The 25,180-nt window shown below is 45.1% G+C and overlaps 1 protein-coding gene across 6 annotated transcripts in view; it reads left to right on the forward strand.

Moving 5' to 3' along the window:
• The window catches only part of UBR4 (ubiquitin protein ligase E3 component n-recognin 4), an 80,230-nt gene that overhangs the window by 10,512 nt on the left and 44,538 nt on the right, over window positions 1–25,180 (forward strand). For 4 of the 6 annotated variants that reach the window (XM_050322324.1, XM_050322325.1, XM_050322326.1 and 1 more), the window contains exons 15-53: window positions 148–335; window positions 899–1,058; window positions 1,182–1,267; window positions 2,231–2,400; window positions 3,065–3,347; window positions 3,964–4,096; window positions 4,508–4,587; window positions 5,061–5,189; window positions 5,629–5,811; window positions 6,012–6,134; window positions 6,224–6,453; window positions 7,077–7,201; window positions 7,752–7,849; window positions 7,968–8,125; window positions 8,808–9,017; window positions 10,214–10,315; window positions 11,458–11,558; window positions 11,749–11,947; window positions 12,054–12,242; window positions 12,746–12,809; window positions 12,989–13,180; window positions 13,755–13,825; window positions 13,951–14,098; window positions 14,598–14,825; window positions 15,017–15,187; window positions 15,283–15,465; window positions 16,074–16,232; window positions 16,806–16,958; window positions 17,262–17,489; window positions 18,260–18,417; window positions 19,421–19,592; window positions 19,719–19,920; window positions 20,181–20,344; window positions 20,548–20,764; window positions 21,153–21,369; window positions 22,734–22,766; window positions 23,890–23,953; window positions 24,420–24,554; window positions 24,866–25,031. In XM_050322324.1, coding sequence (XP_050178281.1) covers window positions 148–335; window positions 899–1,058; window positions 1,182–1,267; window positions 2,231–2,400; window positions 3,065–3,347; window positions 3,964–4,096; window positions 4,508–4,587; window positions 5,061–5,189; window positions 5,629–5,811; window positions 6,012–6,134; window positions 6,224–6,453; window positions 7,077–7,201; window positions 7,752–7,849; window positions 7,968–8,125; window positions 8,808–9,017; window positions 10,214–10,315; window positions 11,458–11,558; window positions 11,749–11,947; window positions 12,054–12,242; window positions 12,746–12,809; window positions 12,989–13,180; window positions 13,755–13,825; window positions 13,951–14,098; window positions 14,598–14,825; window positions 15,017–15,187; window positions 15,283–15,465; window positions 16,074–16,232; window positions 16,806–16,958; window positions 17,262–17,489; window positions 18,260–18,417; window positions 19,421–19,592; window positions 19,719–19,920; window positions 20,181–20,344; window positions 20,548–20,764; window positions 21,153–21,369; window positions 22,734–22,766; window positions 23,890–23,953; window positions 24,420–24,554; window positions 24,866–25,031 — 6,072 coding nt within the window. The remainder of the gene's footprint in view (window positions 1–147; window positions 336–898; window positions 1,059–1,181; window positions 1,268–2,230; window positions 2,401–3,064; window positions 3,348–3,963; window positions 4,097–4,507; window positions 4,588–5,060; window positions 5,190–5,628; window positions 5,812–6,011; window positions 6,135–6,223; window positions 6,454–7,076; window positions 7,202–7,751; window positions 7,850–7,967; window positions 8,126–8,807; window positions 9,018–10,213; window positions 10,316–11,457; window positions 11,559–11,748; window positions 11,948–12,053; window positions 12,243–12,745; window positions 12,810–12,988; window positions 13,181–13,754; window positions 13,826–13,950; window positions 14,099–14,597; window positions 14,826–15,016; window positions 15,188–15,282; window positions 15,466–16,073; window positions 16,233–16,805; window positions 16,959–17,261; window positions 17,490–18,259; window positions 18,418–19,420; window positions 19,593–19,718; window positions 19,921–20,180; window positions 20,345–20,547; window positions 20,765–21,152; window positions 21,370–22,733; window positions 22,767–23,889; window positions 23,954–24,419; window positions 24,555–24,865; window positions 25,032–25,180) is intronic. The other 2 variants (XM_050322328.1, XM_050322329.1) reach the window with 1 other exon arrangement.

Genomic DNA, 25,180 nt, shown 5'->3' on the forward strand with positions numbered 1-25,180 from the left:
TGTGTGATTTGGAAGGCAGAAATGAAGATAGCAGATGTCTTAACTCTGCTCACTGAAATTTCATTTTAGACCTTTTTCAGGCTAAGTAGTTTTATAAGGTATTTGCTTATAATGATATGGTTTTGTTTTTCCTACCTCATGTGTTAGATGATGACAGTGAACCCATCCTGGGGCAATGGTTTGAAGAGACAATCTCTCCAAGCAAAGAGAAGGTGGCCCCACCACCACCCCCTCCACCCCCTCCTTTGGAGAGCTCACCGAGGGTGAAGAGCCCCAACAAACAGAGTGGTGGAGAGAATGGGAACATCCTGGCCAGTCGCAAGGACCCAGAACTGGTACGGGCAGGGGTTGGGGCTCAGTGAAATCCCTGCTGGGCTGGAGCATTGTTCACCTGGCAATGAGTGGCTACACTGACAACAGGATAAATGTCAGATATTATAAGTGCATTGCTGATGGAGAATCAGGGAGTGTCTTGGCTTTGAGGAGAGATGTTTTCTCTAGTCTCCTGTCAAGTGGAATGTCACAGGTTTGTTGCTGCCAGGGAAGCAGAGACTGCAGATAGTATCTATTTGGGTTACAGAGGGAGAGGGAAAACGGGGGCAGAACGATGAGCGAAATGACTTGCTGATAGAATGCTTTTAGCTCTAACTCTGTCGGGTAAAGACAAAAATAAATACTGCAGGGGAGAAGCTGGAGGCCTTCTACCTTCTGAGAGAGTTCTAGAATCAGCCCTGGTACAGACCACAGTGCAGTGAGCTGGATTGCCATGAGTTTGCCTGTCCTCCTCTGCTGGGGGGTAATTAAGGGACTTGATTGATTTTGCCGGTGGTTTAATTTTTATTTAATGTTGTCCCTCTGCTTTTGTTGCTTCTATAGTGTGTTTCTCTTTTCTTTGCAGTTTTTGAGCCTAGCTTCAAACATTTTGAACTTCATCACTTCTTCTATGCTGAACTCCAGGAATAACTTCATTCGCAACTACCTGAGCGTGTCTCTGTCGGAGCAGCACATGGCAACACTGGCCAGCATCATCAAGGAGGTGGACAAGGATGGGCTTAAGGGTAAGTGAATAGAACTCTGTTAGAGCTGGAGGATTTAGAAGTGTGTGTTTTCTTAGTTTCACGTCAAAATTTTAAATGTAGGAGAGAAAAGGTAATAAAGGGCACTTGATTCCTGTCTTACAGGCACATCAGATGAGGAGTTTGCTGCTGCGCTCTATCACTTCAACCATTCTTTGGTGACCTCAGATCTTCAGTCCCCTGCCCTGCAGGTAAGCTGGGATTGAATGTGTAAATGAAATGAAGAAGTGATGGTGTCTGTTCATGTCCCTACGTGTATTCTCCACACCTAGAGTAGTGTCTTGGTGGTTACATTTGGTCCTGAGGTTATTTTGCAAACAGAGGCTGGAATATTTTGAATCCAATAATTTGAATGACCTTTGCAGTCATCCAATACAAAACATCCTGCACTGTGTAAACTTAACATCTGGAGTTCAAAATAATCTACTGAACTTTGAAGGTGATGAAAGCTGAGAAGGAAATGAGTCTGTGTTTTGGAAAGTTACCTCTATCCGTAAGTTTATCAAGAGACATTCCTGCAAATTTGCTTTGCTGTCAGGACTGATGCCAAAAAGCCTTGGAATTTTCTCAGGAGAGAATCAAATTAATCCTTTTGCTTCCATGTACTAACTTTGTAGCCTCTGGGTTTCTTTGCTGGGTCACGGGGTGACCTGACTTAACCCTGTAAGGAGAGGTTACAAACCTGCTTACCCATCACTGAATTCAATCCCTATACTTTGCTGACTGTTTTCTACTCTATTTAAACCATTCTGTTGTTTGGTTTTTTTTAAAGCAGTTGGACTTTTCAGCAATCTGCCTTTTTACTATATTTAAAAAGAAACAACTGCTGCTGTGATCGGTCAAAGGGGTCTTCTTCCAGATTCAGAGATACTGAACATAATCTCTCTGGCTGTGATATTGTGGTAAACGAGTAGAGCTCATTGATGCCTTTTTTTTCCATATTGCTGTTGAGTTTGTTGTGTTTTAGGTGGCAGAGGGACAACATGAAGTGTCCCTCAGTAGCTATTTGAGATAGGAGAGTTATTACTGTGGGAGCCCTTACGAGCTGAGAGCCCTGCTGTTTATTGAGATCTTTATGTTCAGATCGAACTTTTAATTAATTAAACCATCAGACAGTACTTGGTCCTGTCCAATAAGCCCCTGTTTTATTCCAGAACACACTTCTTCAGCAGCTGGGAGTTGCCCCTTTTTCTGAAGGTCCGTGGCCTCTCTACATCCACCCTCAAAGTTTGTCGGTGCTCTCGCGGCTTCTCCTGATTTGGCAGCATAAAGCCACTGCCCAGGGAGATCCTGATGTTCCAGAATGCCTTAAAGTCTGGGAAAGGTGAGGCAATTTTATGTGAAGCTGAAAATCAGTCATCTCTAACCTCTCTCATTTCCCATCAAGTGAAAACTCTCTGGGCCCAGCGTAACAAGTGTGTGTGTTCTCTGAGCTGTGATGTGTGATGCTCAGAGGAGCAGAGGCTCATTCTGCCCTGTTGCTGGAGTCCTTCATCCAGAACACAGGAAATGAGACCTAAAATCAGGAATTAAGTGGGAGGAGGCAGAAATACAGCAATGCTGGTTTTAAAAAGGGAAGGGAAATGTCTTACTTCATCAGGTTTATAGTATGTTCTGTTAGGATGGTGCCAGGATTGTTCCTCTCTGCCATTACCTGGATGTGAAAGTCTCTGATAGGGTTTAACTTTCTTAAAGCTCTAGTAGCCAACCTTTCCCCTGGGAGCAGGTTTGAATTCTTCTTTCTCCCTTTGAATGATTGTTCCGATTTTCCATTAAGTGATTTTGCTGCTAATTTAATTTGTAGGTTTTAGTGTTTGTGTAATCTCATTCCAATGCACAATGTAGTGAACAGTTAGTGAAATTACCAGTATTTAAGCAGAAAAATACAGTTATGAAAATGTTTCTCTAACCTCTAGTTAAGGAGATTTTAAAGAGAGATTTAAGCAAGGGGAAAAGTAAACTTTATAAACTTCCTCTCTTGTTGCCAGGTTTGTGGGCACCCTGAAGCAGAATGCCTTGCAGGGGACCCTCCCCAGTGACACAGAAGATCTGAATGTGGAACATCTCCAGCTGCTGCTGCTTATTTTCCACAATTTCTCGGAGAGGGGCCGCAGGTCCATCATGATGCTCTGTATCCAGACAATTGTGGAGCTGACAGCAAACATGGAGACCCAGCAGTGTTCTGTGCCGCTCATCGTGGCACGGCTGCTCTTAGTGTTTGACTACCTGCTCCATCAGTATTCCAAAGCTCCCATGTACCTGTTTGAACAGGTTAGGCTTTGACATCATGTTCTGGATATTTAATTGGTCACCCAGCAGAAATGCGTAACGGGCAGTCATTTGGTGTGTTCTGGTCTCCTCATGACCTTTTTGAGTAAAATCAATTTTGATGTTGTTACCAGCCTTTGGAGTTACAAGGCATGTTTAACTATCCCTGCTGATTCCCAGCACTGGCTTCATCTGGAGTGAAAATTCCTGGTCTAATTAGTATCCTAATTCCTGATCAGGACAGGATGATTGTTCTACCTTATCTTTAAAATCCTGAGTGTTTGGGTATTTAGGCACCATTTCACAGCTACCTTTTCTTTGCTTTAGTGTTTCACCATTGAGGTTTTGGGGATTTTTGGTTTTCTCAATAGTGGGATGCTGGTGCTTTGTGCCTGGCTTTTCCAGTTGTGGGGAGTTTGGCCTTTGATTTCAACTGCTCCCTTCATATTAAAAAGCATCAGAGAAGGTCCAGGGCTTTCCTCAGAAGTTTGTAATGTTCTGCTTTAAACAGGGTTGTTTCTGTTCTGTGGTTCTTTCTCGGGGGGGTGGTATTGTCCTCCTACCCCTCAATGGCAGGGATGCCATGGGTGATTTTTTGTTTGTTCATTTTGTAACTTAGGTACAGTACAATTTGCTGACTCCACCCATTGGCTGGGGGAGTGGATCCCAGGACAGTGGCAGACGAACGTCTGTCCCACTTTATCATGGCTTTAAAGAAGTGGAAGAAAACTGGACCAAACACTGTTCTTCAGGTAAGAAAGAAAATGAAAGGAACATTTTATTCTGGGATTCACTTTTAAAATTAAGTGTGAGCTCTTCCTGCGCCCTGTGCAACTTTTCCTGCTTTTAATGGGCGTAGTTACAATAGATAAAAATGCATGTAATAGCACAGGAAAAGTTTTCTTTAACAAAATTACTGTCATCTAGGAGTATACTACAAGTAATTAAAAATATATTTGTATTTATTGTGCCAGGATTGTAGGAGCAGGAAGACTTTGGCTGTGTGTACCACAGGTTAGAGCACTTACAATGTGTCAGGAAGCTGGCTTAGCATTTGGTAGTAGTATTAACTGTGAAAGGTTAGGGATGGGGGAGAGAGTATAACACAATGCTGCCTAATTAAACTGTCACTTGGAAGGTTATTTTCTGTTCTCACATTCCAGACTCAGTTCCACAGCCCAGGTTCTACTGCATCCTGTCTCTGGAAGCTTCTGAGGATGATCTGAACCGTCTGGACAGCACGGTATGGGCAGTGTGGTTTAGAGACCTTCCTGTAGGTCTCCCTCCACAAGGCCATGTGGATTTGACAAGTGCCAGACAAGAAGAAAAGTCTTGATTAAACAGAGAGACCAGAAATTTTTCACTAAGTGGAGAAAAGAAGAGGGGCTGGATAAAATAATATGGAATTCCCTTTTACACCTAGTTGCATGTCACGGAATTCAGCATGCAAAGTCTGTGAAGATGTGCTGGACTGCTTTGGGTATTTAGGATGCTTGGGATTGAGTGCTGGGTCAGAGGGGCCTACCCTGTCCACACTTGCTTTTCAGTGTTGCTGAAACCCTGAGATGAAGATGTGGCATTAGGATTAGAACTTACTTCCTGAAGGTTTATTTTGCTTAAATTTGGGCTGTGGGCATTCTGGATACCTAAAAGAGTAAGAGCTTGGCTGTATATATTCTTGGCAAAGCATGGATCCTGACTTGTCATCTCCTGCAGGTTTGTGAGGTCCTTTTCTCCAGGGCTACGAAGTACGATGAGCTTTACGCAGCCCTGACCTCATTGCTTGCAGCTGGGTCACAGTTTGATACACTCAGGAGGAGGGAGAACAAAACTGTCACAGCACTGGTAAGACTGTCTTACTGCCTGTGTTGAGGAATAACAGGTTTTCAAAATCAGAATTTTTAAGCAAAGTATTTAACCAAAGTGGTTTGGGCAGTGGTTGGAGTAATGGGGAACTTACAAATCCCACAGCTAACTGTAGTGTTTATGGTGGCTGCACATCTCTCGAGTTTGTAATTCATAGTGTGTTTTACACTTGCTCTAAGTCCCTGGTGATTCCAGTAGGTCTGGCTAGAACATGATTAAGAGGAGAAAATGGTATCATTTTTCCTTTTTCTTTTCTCACTCCTCTGTCACATATTTTGTTGTGTAATATGACAGAAACTTGGCTTCAGTCTGCTTTGGCACATCTGCAGGAGTCTGGAGTCCCTGATGAGATATTTCAGTAGCTATAATGATCAAAACTGCAATCTTTCTTTACTAATCCAACTGTTCCTCTCTCTAGGAAGCCTGTGCCCTTCAGTACTACTTCTTGATCCTGTGGCGGATACTGGGGATTTTGCCTCCCTCCAAAAGCTACATGCACCACTTGGCCATGAACACGCCTGAGATGAGTGACTGTGACCTCCTGCACACACTGCGCTGGTCTTCCCGCCTGCAAATCCCTTCTTACGTCACGTGGATCAAGGTACGGCCTCGATTGGGGTATTTTGAGATGCTGAGAGTAAGAATGTCTGTCTCTTCCATAGGGTTTGTTCTGTGGGCACGGTGAGGAGAAATGGAAAGTTGTGCCTGTATTTTCCAAAGTGTTCCAGCCCAGTGATTGGCAGGGTGGTTAACTACAGAGCACTGTTAAAGTGGGATGGGTCTGTTTTTTGGCATCTCTAGGATCACCTCGTCAGGCAGGGCATGAAAGCTGAACATGCTGCTCCTCTCATCGAACTGACCTCCAGCAAGTGCATCTCAGTGAAGTACGACGTGGAAATAGCAGAGGAGTACTTTGCTCGACAGGTGAGATGGTGGGAATGCACCCATGCATGTGGAGCTCCTGTTTCTGTGGAGTGATTTGCACTTACTGTTGCTTCCCGTTGTATTTTCAGATATCTTCTTTCTGTGCTGTCGACTGCACAACTATTCTCCAGCTGCACGAAGTTCCCAGTTTACAATCCATTTACACCCTTGATGCTGCAATTTCCAAGATTCAGGTTTCTCTAGATGAGCACTTTTCCAAGTTAGCTGCAGAAACTGATCCCCACAAATCCTCAGAGATAACCAAGAACCTCCTTCCTGCTACTCTGCAGCTCATTGACACCTATGCTACGTTTACCAGGTACAGTCCTTGGGATCTCCAGGAGAAACACAATTCCCTGCGGTGCATTTTGCTTTCTTTGCATTTTGTGTGTTGTTTTCTTAGAGGTGCCTGAGTTTTTTATAGTCCAGTGTAATTACTTTATGTCCTCTAGAATGTCCATTGTTTTAAAAGAAGAATAAAAAGTAGCTTTTCAAGCCATGTATGGAAATTGTTGTTTCTAAGTAACCACCTTGTCTGATCTTCCAAGGCTTCCTTGCAAATTTGCAAAACCAGCTTTTGCTCAAAAGATAAAACCACTCTGTAGGATAGTGCTACTTCAGGTTATTTCTCTGGAATAGTATTGAGGCTGTCAGGCCATCAAGAAAGAGAGGGGGGTTAATTCTTCCATTAAGAGTCTGAAGTCTTCTAAAGTCTTGTTAGAAACCCTTGTAGAAGAAAGCAAAAGTAAATCAACCTTTTCTTTGGAATGGGCACTTCTCATAAGTAGCTTAGAGGAGATAAAAGCCCACAGCTCCCTTAGTGGTACAAGATGAAGTACAGGGCAGAGCTTCAAAAGTTTGCTGTTTATCTGTCACTGTATTGACAGACTTAGTTCAGAAATGCAGAAATCCTGAAGTAAATCCTTTCCATCCTGAACGCAGATCTTACCTGCTCCGGAACCTGGCTGAGGAGGGCTCCCCGGACAGCAAACCCTCTGAGGAGAAGCTCCAGGGTTATGCTGCTGTCCTGGCCATCGGGTCCAGCCGCTGCAAGTCCAACACTCTAGGTGAGGGTGCTGGAGCTCGCTGTGCCTGCTCTGGAAGGGGGAAGCTTTCTGCAACACTGCCAACGTTCCAGTTTAAAGCTCTGTGCTGGCTCATGGGTTCTCCATCACTCTGTTACCCTGCCAGCAGCACACTGGGAAATCTTCTTTTGGTATCCTAAAAACTGAAAAAGCTGGACAAAACCTGGAAGAGTAACTGTCTCGTGGGCTTGTCTGGATTGTTGAAATGCTTTTATAACTGTATTGGAGCTGGTGGCATGGAATAATAAGGGGAATTATGAAATGTTGCTGTGTTGAAGACTGCTGTGAATTGGTACTTTTGCCCTGTTTTCTGTTGTTTTTATAAAGTGAAAGAAGCAGAGAAGCTCTTGCAAATTTAGGGATAATTTTGACTTGTAGAAAAGCTTGAAACTAGCCCTCAGCAGAATTCCAGCTCAGTTTGGCTACAATTGTGTCTTCAATAATGATCTGATTTAAAAAGTATTGTAAAAGCATTCTGAGTTTCAACAGGACCCGTGAAACTCAGTGCCTGATGATTCTGTGTTACCTGCAGGGCCAGCACTTGTTCAGAACTTGCCTTCAGCTGTGCAGACTCTGTGTGAGTCGTGGAACAACATTCACACCAACGAGTTTCCAAACATTGGCTCCTGGGTGAGTGCAGCCTGGATGATTGATCTGGTGTACCCTTAGCTCCAGGAATTTCTGGGCATGGTGGGCAGGGTGTCCCTGTCAGAGGTGGGTGTTCTGATGTGTGTGTGTCCCTCCCCAGCGCAATGCCTTTGCCAATGACACGATCCCTGCGGAAAGCTACATCGGTGCTGTCCAGGCTGCCCACCTGGGCACCCTCTGCAGCCAAACCCTGCCTCTGGCAGCTTCCCTGAAGCACACCCTGCTGTCCCTGGTCAGGCTCACCGGGGATCTCATTGTGTAAGTGATGGTTTTTCCATTATAGGTTACATACATTGTGGGTCTGTCTGCTGTCCTCAGTGGGTGACTTCATCAGGCTCTGAGGGTGCAACTCACTGACCTGGGGCTGTAGTTTGAACTAAACCTTTCGGTTTGCAGTTCTAGATTCTTCATGGATAAAGGCAGTCTTTCTGTCTTCATCTGATCTCTTCAAAAGTCCGACTCCCTCAGAGAAACCCTTATTTCTTTTTTTGTCAAATATGGACTTGAAGAAACTGGAATATAAACTGAGACAATGTGGATCTAATTAACTGATTTGTTCTTTGTTGTAATTCATTTTTGTGATATTTTCAAAGCATAAAGAAAGAATGAAATGCATTTCTTTTTCTAGGGACTTAGTCTAAAATACTCTGAAATGAAGAAGTAGTTGTTGACACTATAGACAAATCCCAAAGCCACACTGTGTGAGAGTGCAGTCTGTCTAGGAAAATGTTGTAACTGTGTCTATGCAAAAGTAACATGTAGAGTTTTCTAATTGAGGACTGTTTTTCTGAGGCTGTGTCAGTATATTTATCCCAACTTTCTAAAAAAAGTTTAATCACTGATTTCCATCCAGATTTCTCTTGTGAGAATTCTGATTTCCAGTAAGGATGTTCTCCAATAGATCAAGCAGAGAATTAATTTGTTTGCTTTTCTTTTCAAGCTGGTCAGATGATCTGAACCCACCCCAGGTAATTCATTCCCTACTGCCCCTCCTTCTGGAGAGCAGCACAGAGAGTGTGGCAGAAATCAGCAGCAACTCCCTGGAGAGGATCCTGGGCCCTGCAGAATCAGATGAATTCCTGGCACGTGTTTATGAGAAGTTGATCACAGGATGCTACAACATCCTGGCCAATCACTCTGATCCAAACAGGTAACAGGCTGGGCTTGTCCTTCTCCTCCCCCAGAGCTGTGTACAAAATCTGCTACAGCAGATTTATACAGCAGTGCTGGTGCTGAGCACAGCAGAAAGGCAGAAAATCAGTTTATTTTTATCTGTTGAAGACTTTTATACTTGTAGACTAAAAATACAAGATATTATATTCATGTTACCAGGAACCATTGAGGCAGGGTGGATTTTCGTCATCTCCTGTAACTCTGAATGAAGCATGTGTATGTCTGGATGGTTTTTATTTAAACAGATAGAAAATTCTCTATCTACAAGCAAAATCAAAAGTGAAGATGCCAACCTAACTCACTTTATATTCCCTTGTTCTTGCTGTGTCTAAGGATGGCTGATCCCTGCTTTATCACAGCTAACTACAGGTGGGGCTCGTTAGCCCTTAAAGGCAACCCACCTACGTCCTAAGGACCTCACTGCCACCGTCCAAGCTCGCTTGGCCCCGGCAGATGAACCTTAGGATTAAAGGGTGGGCTCAGTTCTGCGCACACTGTGTCTCACCTAAAAAATCCAATGCGCAGGCTGGAAGGTGTAAAAGACCTTTCCCGGATCTTCACTCGCGAAGACGGGCCGTTATACCCAGATTTGGGCTTCCCACCCTTCCTGTGTGTACAGAGGGAATGAGCTTCCTGTGCCGATGTTGATTGTAGCCATCTGAAACATAAAACCTTTATGCATGGTGATGTTGCATCTTCTTTAACACTGATCCTCTCTGGATGGGAGGTCAGAGGAGAGACCTGGTACAGAGTATAAACATAATGGGATTTTACTTGCAGAGTATTTGGGAGTGAGGATATGCACAGGGGAGAATGGGGAGAAGTAACACTAAAATAGACTTAAAGTGTGAAAACAGCAGTTGTTTACAGGAATATGAGGTGTCTAAAAGGTCTGGATTATTCTGATTTTCTGGCTGTAGCTTGCCTTACAGCATCATGAGACACTTTTTTTGCTGAACATTTGTTGGGTTTGTTGGTGTTTCTGGGTGGGTTTTTCTCCTGTCTCATGAAGAGGAGCTGTTTTCAATTGGTGGAAAGTTTTGGGGATTGTATTAGCAAAATAGATCCCTTCTTGACTCTCAAGAGCTGTTGGAATTGTTGAAATGGCTCCTATATATTCTTATTTGACCCTCCTGTGTTTGATCCTTATGTATTCCTCTTTTAAATCCTTAGTGGTCTGGATGAGTCCATCTTGGAGGAATGTTTGCAGCATCTGGAGAAGCAGCTGGAGAGCAGCCAGGCCCGAAAAGCCATGGAGGAATTCTTTTCAGAAAGGTGAAGTCACAGTCAGAGTCGTAGCCCAAGAACTCTATTTCTCATCCTTTTTCTATGTGTTTGTCACTGTAGACACTGAAGTGGTGTTAATGCCATTGTGAAGGAAAATATGGGCTGTGTGAAGACAGGATCTCCTTAGGGCAGTGCAGGAGAGTGGGGACAAACTCGAGGGGCAGGAGGGGGCGGGCAGAGGACCTGTGTCTTTGTCACTCCAAATGAAATAGTCAGTGAGTCCCTATAGTGGGCATTAGTGCAAGGTGATTGTTCTGTCAAAGGAGTTTTTTGAGAGATGCTGGTCCATAAGGAATTTACAGACCAAGCTGCAAAACCCCAAGTTCTCCCAGTGCTTCCTTGGGGTAGCACGTTGTTAATTTTAAGAGTATAGGTGGGATGTTGGCCTGACTTAGGATTATGAAGACAAATTGTGCTGGAAATAGCACAGCACAACAATAAATAATAATAATGGCCAGTCTTCACGAGCGAAGATCTGGGGAAGGTCTTTACACCTTCCAGCCTGCGCATTGGATTTTTTAGGTGAGACACAGTGTGCGCGGAACTGAGCCCACCCTTTAATCCTAAGGTTCATCTGCCGGGGCCAAGCGAGCTTGGACGGTGGCAGTGAGGTCCTTAGGACGTAGATGGATTACCTTTGCAGGGCTAACGAGCTCCATCTGCCCGGGAGTGGCCCTGACCGGGAATCGAACCCGGGTCTCGGCGGTCTAGCGGTAAAGCACAACAATAGTGTTCTGAATATCAGGGTGAAGTAGAGGAAAGGTTTTCTCTATTAGAAAGCAAACCATTGTGTGTTTTTTCTCTCTACTTGTTCAGCAGTTCAAAATGGAAGCAGTATAGTGATTCTGCTTTGTTAGGATGGAAGGGAAAAAGAGGCAAGAAAATCTTGCCGTTTGTTTTGGAAACGAGTTTAAGCCCTTTTGTGACCTGATATGTGAGAATACTGAAATACTGCTGAGGAGCCCATGAGATTCATGAGTTTTAGTCTGAGTTTGCTGTTTGGCTGAAAGCAATTTCAGCAATATTAATACAAACTGTTGCCAGTCTGAAACGTGAGGGTGGAGGGAAGTGAAGCAAGTGATAAAAGGGTCATCTTTTACAAAGCTGATTTATTTCCCCCCTTTCTATAGTGGAGAACTGGTGCAGATCATGATGGCGACGGCCAATGAGAACCTCTCAGCCAAATTCTGTAACAGAGTGCTGAAATTCTTCACCAAGCTCTTCCAGCTGAGTAAGTGATGGTTGGATCTCTCCTGTCCTGCATTTGTCCACTTTGTATTGTTCTTATATTAGGCTGAGACATGAAGATGCTTGAAAGACAAGCTGTGGGAGGGAATGGGATCCCAGCTTCACTTGTAATGAAAGCCATTTTCACACCCATTCACTGTAGATCTGTCACTCACAGTAACTTCCCCCCCCAGCTGAGAAGAGCCCCAACCCCAGCCTGCTGCGACTCTGCGGCTCTTTGGCTCAGCTGGCCTGTGTGGAACCTGTCCGGCTCCAGGCCTGGCTGACCAGGATGACCATGTCCCCACCCAAGGACTCAGACCAGCTGGACATTGTGCAGGAGAACAGGCAGCTCCTGCAGCTCCTCACAACCTACATCGTCCGGGAAAACAGGTAAAGCACAGCCTTTGTGTGCTGGTCATCTCCTTCCTCCTCTAGAGGTGGGAGTGCTGGTGGTGTCGTTATTGTACCTGTCTGAAAGTCTCTTCTTTTTGCTCAGCCAAGTGGGAGAAGGTGTGTGCACTGTTCTGCTGAGTACTCTGATACCAATGGCAACAGAGATGTTGGCCAATGGTGATGGCACAGGCTTTCCTGAGCTGATGGTCGTGATGGCAACTTTGGCCAGTGCAGGACAAGGTGCAGGACACCTCCAGCTTCATGGTGCTGCTGTGGATTGGCTGAGCAGATGGTAAGAGCAGACTGGATACTGTTCTTTGTTCATTTGCATCACTTAGACTGATTTTGTTATTTTTTTTAACTGATGATATGGGGGCAGAAGTTCATGTTTGCTGATACTGTTATTTTTTAGGTTATTGTTTGGAATATAAAGTGTCTCATCTGTATCCCCTCCCATGAAGAACAACCATGTGTCTTTCTTTCCACTCTGGAGGGTTTAATTCCTGCATTTATACATTCCCTGTTGTTAACCTAAAGCAAATTGAATGCTTGGAGCTGTTGGTCAGGACTGAGTTTATACTTCCCAACAGCTGTTACCTGTAATGAGAGGTTGTGGACTCTCCATTCCTGGAGGTGTCCAAGACCAGATTGGTGGGGCTTGGAACAACCTAGGATAGTGGAAGGTGTCCCTGCCCATGGCAGGGGGTGGAATGAGATGAGCTTTAAGGTTCCTTCTACCCCAAACCACTCTGGGATTCTGTGATTCTATAATAATTCCCCTGTTTTGTGTTACAGCAAGAAATATCTGTCTCAAAAGAACGTGGTAGAAAAAATGAATGCCAATGTCATGCAGGGGAAGGTAAGACATGATCATTGTTTAACTTGCAGGAATAAATCCCAGGCAGGAGCTGTTCACCTGTCCTGTTTTGGGTTCATAGTGGGAGTTAAAGCAATCTGGTCAGAGGCAGTGTTCAGTGTTCTTGCCCTATAGCAGCTATTATGGGATGTGAGTTGTGCCTGTCATTTTGTGCTTTCCAGCACGTGACTATCCTGGAGTGCACCTGCCACATTGTCTCCTACCTGGCTGATGTCACCAATGCCCTGAGCCAGAGCAGTGGCCAAGGGCCCAGTCACCTGTCTGTGGATGGGGAGGAACGAGCCATCGAGGTGGACTCCGACTGGGTGGAGGAGCTGGCAGTGGAGGAGGAGGATTCCCAGGCTGAGGATTCGGTAGGCAACACTCACAGTTAGTGCTGCGAAGGAGATGAGGGTTTATTTTGCTTCCAAATCAGAATTACTCAGGTTATAAATTAAGATTTTGTTGTTTATTTCTCATGTGACCCACTTGTCGGGTCTGGAAGAGAATATCTGTAATTTGGGCCTAGATCTATTGACTTTGTGATTTCAATTAAAGTTAAATGTTTATTTTTTAATAGAAAAAGGAAGAAATTAAGTGAGATGGGTTTCTTCCCACTGGTTTGTTTGTCAATTATATATATATGTCAACAAGCGGCTTAGATAAGACTTTGAAGTGCTGTTGGCTAGGGAAGAAAAGCTGTTATAATGCATTGTTTAAATTTTATTGTACCAACATTTTTGTTACTGTTTCTTTTTCTTGTTAACCCTTTCATGTTATAATGTGTCACCCTCTCTTTCATGTGGCTTGATACCAGCTGTCTTCTCTTAGCTCAGTGTTGCTATTCTTTAAAATGCACATTTGGTGTCTGAGGAATTTATTCTGTACCATGTACTTTACTGTAGCTGCAGTTGCAGCACCTTTTTGAAACAATTTTCTTCCCTATAGGATGAGGATTCTCTCTGTAATAAACTCTGTACCTTCACCATCACACAGAAAGAATTCATGAATCAACATTGGTAAGGATCTGAAATTTGTGTTCAGAATTTCCACCTGATATTCCTGGGCGTTGAGAGGGAAATCAGTGTGGTTTGTGAGCCTCAAGGCACTGTCTTTCATAACTCACCTGGCTTATTTTGGGCAGGTACCACTGTCACACTTGCAAGATGGTTGATGGGGTCGGTGTTTGCACAGTCTGTGCTAAAGTTTGTCACAAGGATCATGAGATTTCTTACGCCAAATATGGATCGTTCTTCTGTGACTGTGGAGCCAAGGAAGATGGCAGCTGCCTGGTAAAGTGTTTTTGTGTCCTCAGCTTTTAAAGTCTTTCACAGTTCTCTGTTCTGCAATAAATTATGTCAGGGTATGAGTGTGTAAGAGTAAGTAATAATACTTGAAGGTCTTTGTTTTATAATGAACCTTCAGAATTTATGGCTTGCCTGGACATTAATGTTTTTGCACTGAATAAGAGCACTGGCAAATCTCTGTCCCAATGACTCCTGGGGTTCCATCTACCTTTACAGAATTTGCTACACAGCAATCAACACCTTTTCCCGTGTTTTCCACTAGCAGCAAACAAAATAACTATATCTTAATTATGGAGGTTTTTTAATACTTGAGAGTGACATGTAGGATGCTGTTTTGTTATTTCTTTAGAATTGCAGTCTAAGAGATTTGCACTCTATTTCTTTGTAATAGCAGCAAGATTAATGTAATTTTAATCTGTGTTCATTTCATTAATAGTTGAACTAAGTCTGGTTTGGGCTCTTAGCATTCCTATGTCATTCCCAGGCTTTGGTGAAGAGAACTCCTAGCAGTGGGATGAGCTCTACCATGAAAGAATCTGCCTTCCAGAGTGAGCCCAGGGTACCTGAGAGTGTCATTCGCCACGCCAGCACCTCCCCTGCTGAGAAAGCCAAGGTCACCATCAGTGAGGGGAAGGGCCCTGACGAAGAAAAACCCAAGAAGAGCAGCCTGTGCAGGAACGTCGAGGGCTGTCGAGAGGAGCTGCAGTCCCAGGTATGATTATCTGTTAAACAAAGATCATTTGTGGTGAGGATCTTGGGCAGAATGTGTTGGTTATCAGCCAAGTTGTTTGATTTTTATGATAAGAGGGGTCATAAAAAGGATGTCAGGCTTTAAAAAGCCATTGATGTGTTATGAAGGCTCCCATAGGAGCATCTTGTTCCTCATGTATCTTTTTCTTGTAGGCCAACTTCTCCTTTGCACCTTTGGTGCTAGAGATGCTGAATTTCCTGATGGATGCCATCCAGATCAACTTCCAGCAAGCTTCAGCCATGGGGAGCAGCAGCCGTGCCCAGCAAGCTCTCAACGAGCTCCATACTTTGGACAAGTCAGTAGAAACGACAGACCAGCTGATGGTGAGACTAAAGGAGTGATTAGATTATGGGGGGATAGGGAGTCACTTTATAGGGCGATTCCGAGTGATTTCCTCTGGATGCTTCCGCTGACTCAGGTGCCAACTCTGGGCTCTCAAGAAGGTGCTTTTGAGAACGTGCGCATGAACTACAGCGGGGACCAGGGCCAGACGATCCGGCAGCTGATCAGCGCGCACGTGCTGCGCCGCGTGGCCATGTGCGTGCTGTCCTCCCCGCACGGCCGGCGCCAGCACCTGGCCGTGAGCCACGAGAAGGGCAAGGTGAGCTCTGCAGGGAAAACTGCGTTCTGAGGGAAAAGGGAACAGCGCTGAACAGCAGGCAGGGTGGGATTTGGTCTGCTTGTCTGGAGAACTGGATCTTCTGTGTAGTATTGCATAGCTGAGGGAAGCCTCTCTTAGGAAAAACTCTTCAGGGAAAAGAGTTCTTGCAGCAGAAACAGTGAGAAAACTCACTACAGCTACCTGGAAGGAGGTTGGAGTGAGGTGGAGGTGCATATTTCCTGTCTTAAGTGAAAAGATGAGAGGAAAAAGGCCTTAAGCTGTGCCAAGGAGAAGTTCAAATGAGATAATAGAAAAAAAACATCACTGCAAGAGTGGTCAGGCATTGGAATAAGTTCCCAGGGAGGTGGTGGAGTCACTGTCTCTGGAAGTGTTCAGGAGGTGTCTGAATATGGCACTTGGCGATGTGGTTTAGGGGTGGTCAGGGTGGTGCTGGGTGGCAGCTGGACTTGATGATTTTGAAGATCTCTTGCAGCCTTGATGATTCTGTGATTCTGATTCTGTAAGTGTGGGGACACATTCATAGAGCTGGAATTGAAGTGCTTATTCCCCTCAGTTATAACTGGATAACAGTTCACTTTGTGGTGCAGATCACAGTCCTTCAGCTCTCAGCGTTGCTGAAACAAGCTGACTCCAGCAAAAGAAAACTGACCCTCACCCGCCTGGCATCCGCCCCCGTCCCCTTCACTGTCCTGAGCCTCACTGGGAATCCCTGCAAGGAGGACTATCTGGCCGTGTGTGGCCTGAAAGTAAGTGCCTCCCAAACCCTTTCCCAGGCAGCTGGAAACGTCAGCTCAAAGCCAGCTGTGTTTCTTTCCTCTGAGGAGCTGGCACAGGGCTGACTCCAAAGTTCTGTCACTAATTTAACTCCCGAATCACTTTCCTGCTCAACAGATGAAGTAGAAGAAGCAGGAGCTGTATAAATAATATAATAAATGATTGTATTTAGGCCAGTTTTACTTAAGACAAGAGCCAAGGTTTAGTCATGTCAGACTTAGGGTGCTAAAACTAGTCTGTAACAACTAGTGTTCTTTGGCAAGGACTCCTCTTTTTTATATTCTCCCAAATTTAGATTCAGCTTTCCCATTGCAGAATCCACAGGTTTCCTATTTAACTGAGAAACAGCTGCACTCAGTGGTTTTGGGTTTGTGTTTTCTTTATAAACGTTCATGTCGTTTATCTTTAATGCAGTAATTTAGATTCTCACTCTCTGAATCATTACTGGCACTAAGAGAAATGCTGACTTCTAACTCCATTCTTGGCTTCAAATGTTTATAAAATGCTCAGTTCTAATATTTGACCAATTTTCTTCATTACTCCAGGACTGCCATGTATTAACATTCAGCAGCTCTGGATCAGTCTCTGATCATTTGGTACTTCATCCCCAACTAGCCACTGGGAATTTCATCATCAAAGCTGTGTGGCTGCCAGGATCTCAAACAGAGCTTGCCATTGTGACTGCAGACTTTGTGAAGGTATGTCTGCTCATAAGCTGTTGATGATGTATCTACTGTCATACATCAGAGCCTGGATCCTTGTGGAGTTGTATGTGGAAGAAAGTGATAATATTCTTAGTTAGAAAGAAACTGGAAATACAAATTTGGCTATTGATGTTGCAAGAAAAACCAAAACTAAAGAACCCAAAGAGTAGAACAATTAACTATAACATCTAAAAGGATTCCCTTGTCTCGGCTCTTGTCCTGTTTTGTATTGTGGTAGTTGATTATTGCCTTAATTCTTCTGTGTCAGAGTAATTATTTTCTTGGTTCTTCCCCCAGATTTATGATCTCTCTGTAGACGCCTTAAGTCCAACTTTCTACTTCCTCCTGCCAAGTTCCAAAATCAGGGATGTCACTTTCCTTTTCAACGAGGAGGGGAAGAACATCATAGTGATCATGTCCTCAGCTGGGTACATCTACACACAGCTGATGGAGGAGGCCAGCAGTGCCCAGCACGGGCCATTCTATGTCACCAATGTGCTGGAAGTCAACCACGAGGACCTGAAGGTGCTGGAGACTTCCCTCCCTCTCTGTTTTTTTGCATCTTGTATTTGAAGGCAGAAGTTTCCTTCTTTTGTTTCCTTCTTTTAAGCCCCCTTATCTAGATCAAGGAGCTTGCTCATTGCTCTAAAGAGAGAAATATCCTTGCAGTGAAAGGGGGTGGGGGTGAAAATTAAACCCCTTGATCCTTTCATCTAGAAAATGGAGCGTGTTTGCCATGGCTGGCTCTGCAGTCATGCCCAGCAGGATTTCTCAGCAGGGAGATGGCTGCAGAGCAGTGCTGTTCTCGGAGCAAGGCACTCCAAAGGTGCAGGAGCAGAATGGATAAATCACCACTGCTGGGGCTGCAGAGCTGCAGTGAGCCTTTGTTTCTGGTCTGGGGGGTGGCTTGTAAAATCTGTCCAGTGTTTTTACCCCAGCCTGTTTCAAAACAGTGGAAAAGATGGGAAGACAGCCCTCAGGAAGGTCTTTTATGAGCTGGGAACAAGGGGAGTGCTCCATGTGAGACTGTCACATGGCATTCAGACTCCCAGCTGAGGGTGTTACCTACAGCCTACGGGTGTGCAGGCTCAGCATCCCTTTCCAAAGCCTTTGAAGTGTCTGATGGATGAGTTCACCCAGCAGTTCAGTTTAGAAAACCATCGTTTAGGGCTGTGTTCTCTTACTGGTGGGGAGGAGGGGAGACTTTGGGAATAATTCCATCATAAATTTAAAAGCCTGACAGAGTGTTTTATGTGAGTTTATGTTAAATGTTGTCATTTCTCCTGATCCCACAGGACAGCAATGGCCAGGTGGCAGGAGGGGGGGTGTCAGTGTATTACTCCCACGTGTTGCAGATGTTGTTCTTCAGTTACTGTCAAGGCAAATCCTTCGCAGCCACCATCAGCAGGGCCAGCCTGGAAGTGCAGAGGCTATTCCCAATCAACATCAAGAGGTGAGGCTCATGCAGAAGACTCTTCTGAAGTGTTTATTTCTGTTTATTATTAGTAAATATCATTCATCAGCATCCCAGCTCTGAATGGCCAAAGCTTGTGCTGAAGATCCTCTTTGACTGATGATTTCCTGCCACTTTTCATGGTGCTTCTGCCCTAATGGACTTGGATGATCCTTTTGGGTCCCTTCCAACTTGGAATATTCTAGTTGCGGGATGGTTTGAAACCAGAACTCGTTGTTTCAACAGTGGGGCATGTCTGCATTTTGTCTCCCCACTGAGATTTCCCAGCAGGAAGGTGTCTGCAGAGCCGTTGTGCTGCACAGTGTGGAGCTGCTCCTGGTGCAGCCACTGGAACCGATGGGATTACCCCCCTCACTGAGGCTGCAGAGCAGGAAACCTTTGTTTCCTTTTACCACCAGTACTGCTGTGGACCTTATGCACTGTGCATATTAAGGCTTATTTTCAGACTCCCTTGAGGGAAACCAATCTCTTTTGCTATGAATGTGGCAAGAAAAAAGCTGTTCTATCATGTTTTCTGACAAGCAGAGCTGGGCACTTAGGCCACAGACTCTACTAGCCTGACAGAAAGCCACTGTCTTGAGCAGGCTCTGTAGAAGGGTCATTCCAAGAGCTCCTGAGCCCCAGTCAAGTTTGGCTTAGTCTTTTTGCAGCTCTATTTTTATTTTTTCCAGTGAGCAGTCACACAGATTCTCCTGGTTTGGCCTTTGCTTAGTGCTGCTGGGTGTGTTGTAATGCATAACTGTTCATCTGTTCAGATAAAAACATTGCTGAAAACCATTTTTAAATTACCTCCTCAGTTTGGGGCATAAAATGTTGCCAAGTGTTTTTCCTCAAGTTTGCAGGGTAGGGATCGGGGCTGTGAGTTGGAATGCTTCAATTCCTGCTGAGGATAGAGCTTTAACTGTTTTGAATGCTGTTTTTTGTGTGTTTTCGCTTGTGCTGCTTGTTAAATTAATGTCACTGTGCCCTTCATCTCTTGCAGTTCTAATGGTGGGAGTAAGACCTCACCAGCCCTGTGTCAGTGGTCGGAGGTGATGAACCATCCTGGCCTGGTGTGTTGTGTTCAGCAAACCACAGGTGTCCCACTGGTGGTGATGGTAAAGCCAGACACCTTCCTCATCCAGGAGATTAAAACCTTGCCAGCCAAAGCAAAGGTTAGTCAGAATTCCCTGTGGTTTTGGCCCTTAAAATACATTTTCTTGTTGTTCCGTCAACCAGATCTCTGATGCAAAGAGTTTTTCTTCAAGCAGCAGTTGCCAAGTCCTTGCCTTGCCTTGCAGATCCAGGACATGGTGGCCATCCGTCACACAGCCTGCAACGAGCAGCAGAGGACCACCATGATCCTGCTGTGTGAGGATGGCAGCCTGAGGATCTACATGGCCAACGTGGAGAACACCTCGTACTGGCTCCAGCCCTCGCTGCAGCCCAGCAGCGTCATCAGCATCATGAAGCCCATCCGCAAGCGCAAGGCGGCTGCCATCAGTAAGGGGCTCCTCACACAAGTCTTGTGTAACAAATGGAGGTGCAAAGGTTGATCAGCATCATCCAGATATTTAAAACATTCACTTCTGACAATTACCAGTTAACCCAAGGGCTAAGGACTGGCTAAGTCTGGGTGAAGCGTTTCCGTAAATATACATAAAAATATGTACAGACACCTGTAGGTTCCCTCTGCAGCTCTGTTACCACATCTCTGCCAGTTTAGAATGTGTTTCATCAAGACCATCTCTTTTCCTTTCCAGCAACTCGCACATCCAGCCAAGTGAACTTCCCCATTGACTTCTTTGAACACAACCAGCAGCTCACAGATGTGGAGTTTGGAGGCAATGACCTGCTGCAGGTGTACAATGCTCAGCAGATAAAGCACCGCCTCAATTCCACGGGCATGTACGTGGCCAACACAAAGGTAAATGGGGTGATTTGGGGATGCTTTGGGGCTTCTTGGGTGACGTTATTGCTCATATTGACAGCATGCTGTGTCTTAGGAGTCTGCTTTGTTCAAATGAACCTGTGCAGATCCTGTAATTAGGAAACAGTGGAGACACTTCTGTACAAAATTAGATTCTTGGCTTAAGAGTGAATTTTTGAGCTGGGATTTGTCTTTTGCAGCCTGGGGGTTTTACCATCGAAGTGACAAACAATAACAGCACGATGGTGATGACGGGCATGCGGATCCAGATCGGCACCCAGGCCATAGAACGAGCTCCCTCCTACCTGGAGATCTTTGGCCGCACCATGCAACTCAACATGACCAGGGCCCGCTGGTTTGACTTCCCCTTCACCCGGGAGGAAGCCTTGCAGGCTGACAAAAAACTCACCATCTTCAGTAAGTGTTTGTTAATTGTTTGGTTTGACTTCACTGAGGGCTTTGTTTGGGTGGGTTGAAGCTGTCCTGCTGCACCTCACAGCAGGGAGTTTCCACAATCTGTTTGACTTGACTATAAAAACAGTTTGAGGGCTGAACCCTGAACATTTAAAAACTTTATTTATGGCCCAGTTTCTTGCTGCAATGAATGAACGTTCAGTAGCTCAGCTCGATAGTTTTGTTTTGAGGCAATAGAGAAGGAAAATGGCCTTGGAAAGGAGCTGACACTGTGAGTGGCTGTGCATTAATGACACAGTGTAGTCGCTGTCCTGACATTATGAGTGAGGCTTGTTTGCATTCAGAAGCAACGGTTCTATTTGTTTTTAAGAAATTTCTCTCATCATTGCAGTTGGGGCTTCTGTGGACCCTGCTGGAGTCACCATGATGGATTCCATAAAAATTTATGGCAAAACCAAAGAACAGTTTGGATGGCCTGATGAGCCCCCTGAGGACTTCCCATCTGCTTCAGTGAGCAATGTTTGTCCCCCAAACCTGAATCAAGGGAATAGCACTGGAGACACAGAGTCAGCTGCCCCTGCTGCTTCCAGTGGGACTGTCCTGGAGAGGTATTTTCAGTCTTTCCTTTATTTCTCCTTGAAAATGGGTGGTTGCTGTGGAGGGGACTTAGGTGCACTTGTGTGCTTTTCTTAACTGGGAGAACTGAAGGGAATTAGTAAAATTGTTCTCACTCTCTTACAAAGCAACAAGTGAAAAGTCAATGATTATCTTGTAAGGGGGGTTTGTGCTCACTCTTGATTTCTCTGGTGGAGTAGATGCATAGATCTGTGTGCCTGCTTTGTGTTGCCAAGTTCATTTGTTTCAGCAGCCTTGGGGACCTAAAAGAGATTTCTGCTGCCTTGGTACACTCCTTCACTTCAAGTTGGCCCTTTTCATTCTCTAGAGCTCACAAAAGTGAGGCCTCTGAAGTTGAGCTCGGTTTTGAGGAGGGCTTTGTGTGTGACCCTGCTTTAGGCTTGTGGTTCCCACCAGCTTATCTTGTGGCCCACGTGTCTCAGGCTGAGCTGTTGTGCTGGAGAAGGTGTTGAGTTTTTTCTCCTCAATATCCCTACTGAGAACCAAACCCCAAGGGCAACCAGGATATATATTTAGTACAAGAAATAAAACCTGTGTTCTGTTTTATATCCACCCTGTGTTCTGTCTCTGGGCTTGTACAGTCCATGCATAAGAGTTGTAGAAAACCTGGCAAGCAGCAAGGACAGGAGGGAAATGGATCCAGGAGGGACTAACACTGCTGAAAACTGAGCATTTTAAGGGGTATGCTGCTCAACTGTGAGGAAATGGTGGTTAATTTTGTCTGACTGAAATTCTCAGGTAAAGGGTCAGGGCTTGAAGTGACAGTTAGCTCCAGCTGAAGGACTTGTTCAGCCATCCTTTAATATTTTGGCTAATAGTTCATGGAGTCTTTTCCTGTGGTGATTTTCCCTTTCCTTTCCTCTTCTGCTGTGACATCCCCACAAGATGTCCCTCTCAACACAGACATGTGTTTACCAGAGCAGTGGGGATTATAGTCTAAAAATTCAGATCCAAAAAAAATACTCTTAACATTTGGTGTTAGAGAATGCAGCATGGTTACCTTCTAAAGGGCCTCTTGAGTGGGCACAGCTAATGGCAGGCAGGAGGCAGCTGTTCTGTCAGAAGTTTGGTGTCTGTATTTAAATTCAAGCTTGGGTGGTGCTTTAAGTTGTGCTTGGCTTCTATGTGCAGGTGCCCCGAATCTCCTTTGTTTGTTTGGCTTTAGCCCAGTGTGTGCTGCCCAGGTAGAGAGACGTGCTTAGACTGAGTGTGCAGAGCGCTCTCCTGGCTTCCTGATCCCCCCATTTAATTTGCCTTTTGCTTAGAATGTGTTCTAGGGAGTTTTTCTGTGAGCTTTACACATTTTTTTTTTTCCTTTTTCTTTGCTCCCCCAAAGTTCTGACACTGAGTCCCTAACCACCCTGGACCGGTTAGTATCCATCCTTTTCTCTGCACGAGTGCGTGTGTGTCAGACACACAGAACACATGGTGTGGCTTTCGGTGACTGGGGCTTTCTTTTTGATTTCTAAGTGACATTTGCTTCTTTACATTCTGGTCATTGCATGGCAGATGGTTTAGCCAATGTAAAGATCAGGTGGTTTGCAGATTTTTGCTGTACACGGCATAACTGTTGCTTGTTTGACAGGCTCCTCTCTCTGCTTTGTTCCTTCCTTGCACCTTCTTATCCCACTTACATTCCCTGAGAGCTTTCCAGAGGGTGGCTGTGGGTAGGGGGGTGTTATTTATCACCACCAGACCAGACAGTTGTTCCCTCTACCTCATACCCAATCCTACAGTGTTATTTCTCCCCTTAATGCTCTCTCTTCCCTCCCTTTTTCCTGTATCTTCCTGCTCCTTCTGGTGTGTCAGATGGCATTTCAGGTAGTTGTACCTGGGGGCACGGAGTGCTGCTGCAGGGACATTCAGCACTTTGCTGCCAGTAAATCAGCTTTTCCCTCGGGGCAAGTGTTTTACCAGCCTGCACTCCTTCTGTCCAAACTTTGAACCTCAGCATCTCTCACTTGGGTCAAACCCAGTGCTCCAGGTTTATTTTCCTGTGGAATATTTTGTGCTGAAACTCCAAATTGGAAAGAGCAACCTGTGTGAAAACAGCAAGCGAGTAGAATCTTGCTCCCTTAGCAAAGTCGGTTCCGCTTTTTCCCATGTGTCATAGCCAGCCTTGATCTGCAGTCATCTGTACGTCTGTGGGCCATGGTGAATTGGGACTGTCAAGACAATCCAAGTTATCCCTGCTGCAGGCTGCGTAAGGAAATGTTTTATCCTCTTTGGGAGAGAAAAGCCCCTGTCTTTCAGCTGTGGATTATTAAAGCAGTCCTAAGTTTGTCTGTGAGCGTGAGCCAGGTTTAACTCTGGTCTGTAACACAATGAAATGATATGCATGGTGCCTGTGGCAGGTTTTATCATGCTTTGATTTTGTACTTGGCATTCGTTAGCTGTCTCTGAGCTACTCATGACTGTAGCCCGCATAAAGCAAAGTGCTAAGGAGAGAGAAGGGTTGCTGTACTCAAGCCTGCTTTCCTTTCTCCCTTCAGGCTAGTAGTGAGTTCTTTAGAAGCGCTGGAAAGCTGCTTTGCTGTAGGACCAGTCAACGAGAAGGCAAGTAACTTTCTGAATACATTCTTGAGCTTTGTGAGCTGGGGGAGGAGGGGCGAGCTCAGCACTTACCTCCTGCAGCCCCGGGGGCCTGATACGGAGCAGAGCTGCATCCGTTTTGCTCAGAGCACTGATCTGAAAGTTGACTTAGCCAAAAGCATTTGAAACTAGTTTAGAATGACAATTGGTATTTGCATTTATTGCTGCTGGGCTTTTTGTGCTGTAGAGTGACCTCCTTTACAAAAACAGCGGGGTAGAAAGCCCATAAATCTCGAAAGGACTTTTCTTATGTGACATGTGAGATGTCTGTGAAATGTCAAACAGTAAATTAAGGGAAGCTATTGAAAGGGTGTTGAAGGAAGGCAGAAACTGGCAAGGAGGGGAGGGAGCTGCAGGTACACTGGGGAATCAGACTCATACATCACCTTCATGATAAATATACTGAATAATGGGTTTTGTGTGTTCTTAGGAGAAGAATAAGATTGCAGCTCAGGAACTGGCTACGATGCTGCTGTCCATGCCAGCTCCTTCCAGCGTGCAGCAGCAAACCAAGAGCCTCTTGGCCAGCCTGCACACCAGTCGCTCAGCCTACCATAACCACAAGGTAAGGGGGTGCAGGGATTTCGGGGCTCCTCTCACTTGCCAGTTTGTGCTTGAGGTGCAGCACAGCCCCGGAAAGCCCTTTCACCATGCAGTATAAACCTGCTGGCTAATTTCCCTTTAGCTCCTGCTGCCTACCTGTCTGGCTTTTGTGTTTCACCAAAACTCTGTGACTTCCTAGTATTAATTGTCCTTGGATGACCAGAGTTAAAGTAGCGAGTGCCGAATTTCCCCCGAGTCTGTCCAGTGTTTGTGCTTCAGCTGCTTTGTTGTGTCAGTTGTTTTTCTTTGCCTGTGTTATCTTTCACTTTATAGGATCAAGCACTGCTAAGCAAAGCCATTCAGTATTTGACTTCCTCAACTAAAGAAGGAAAGGACCTTGATCCTGAAGTATTCCAAAGGCTGGTGATCACTGCTCGATCCATTGCTATTATGAGACCCAACAATCTGGTCCACTACACTGAATCAAAGCTGGAAACAGGTAGATAAGTCTATAATTTTCTTTAACTTACTGCTGTGATAATTGAAGCTGTTGGAGGGCTTTGGGTTTGGTGTGACAGGGACTGTATTTGTCACATTTCTTCAGTGTGTGATAGTCCTCGTAACGAGGACATCAGAGCATCTAACAAA

This window comes from Myiozetetes cayanensis, unplaced genomic scaffold (genome assembly GCF_022539395.1).
Source record: "Myiozetetes cayanensis isolate MyiCay16 unplaced genomic scaffold, myiCay2020 scf28, whole genome shotgun sequence".
Lineage (NCBI taxonomy): Eukaryota > Metazoa > Chordata > Aves > Passeriformes > Tyrannidae > Myiozetetes > Myiozetetes cayanensis.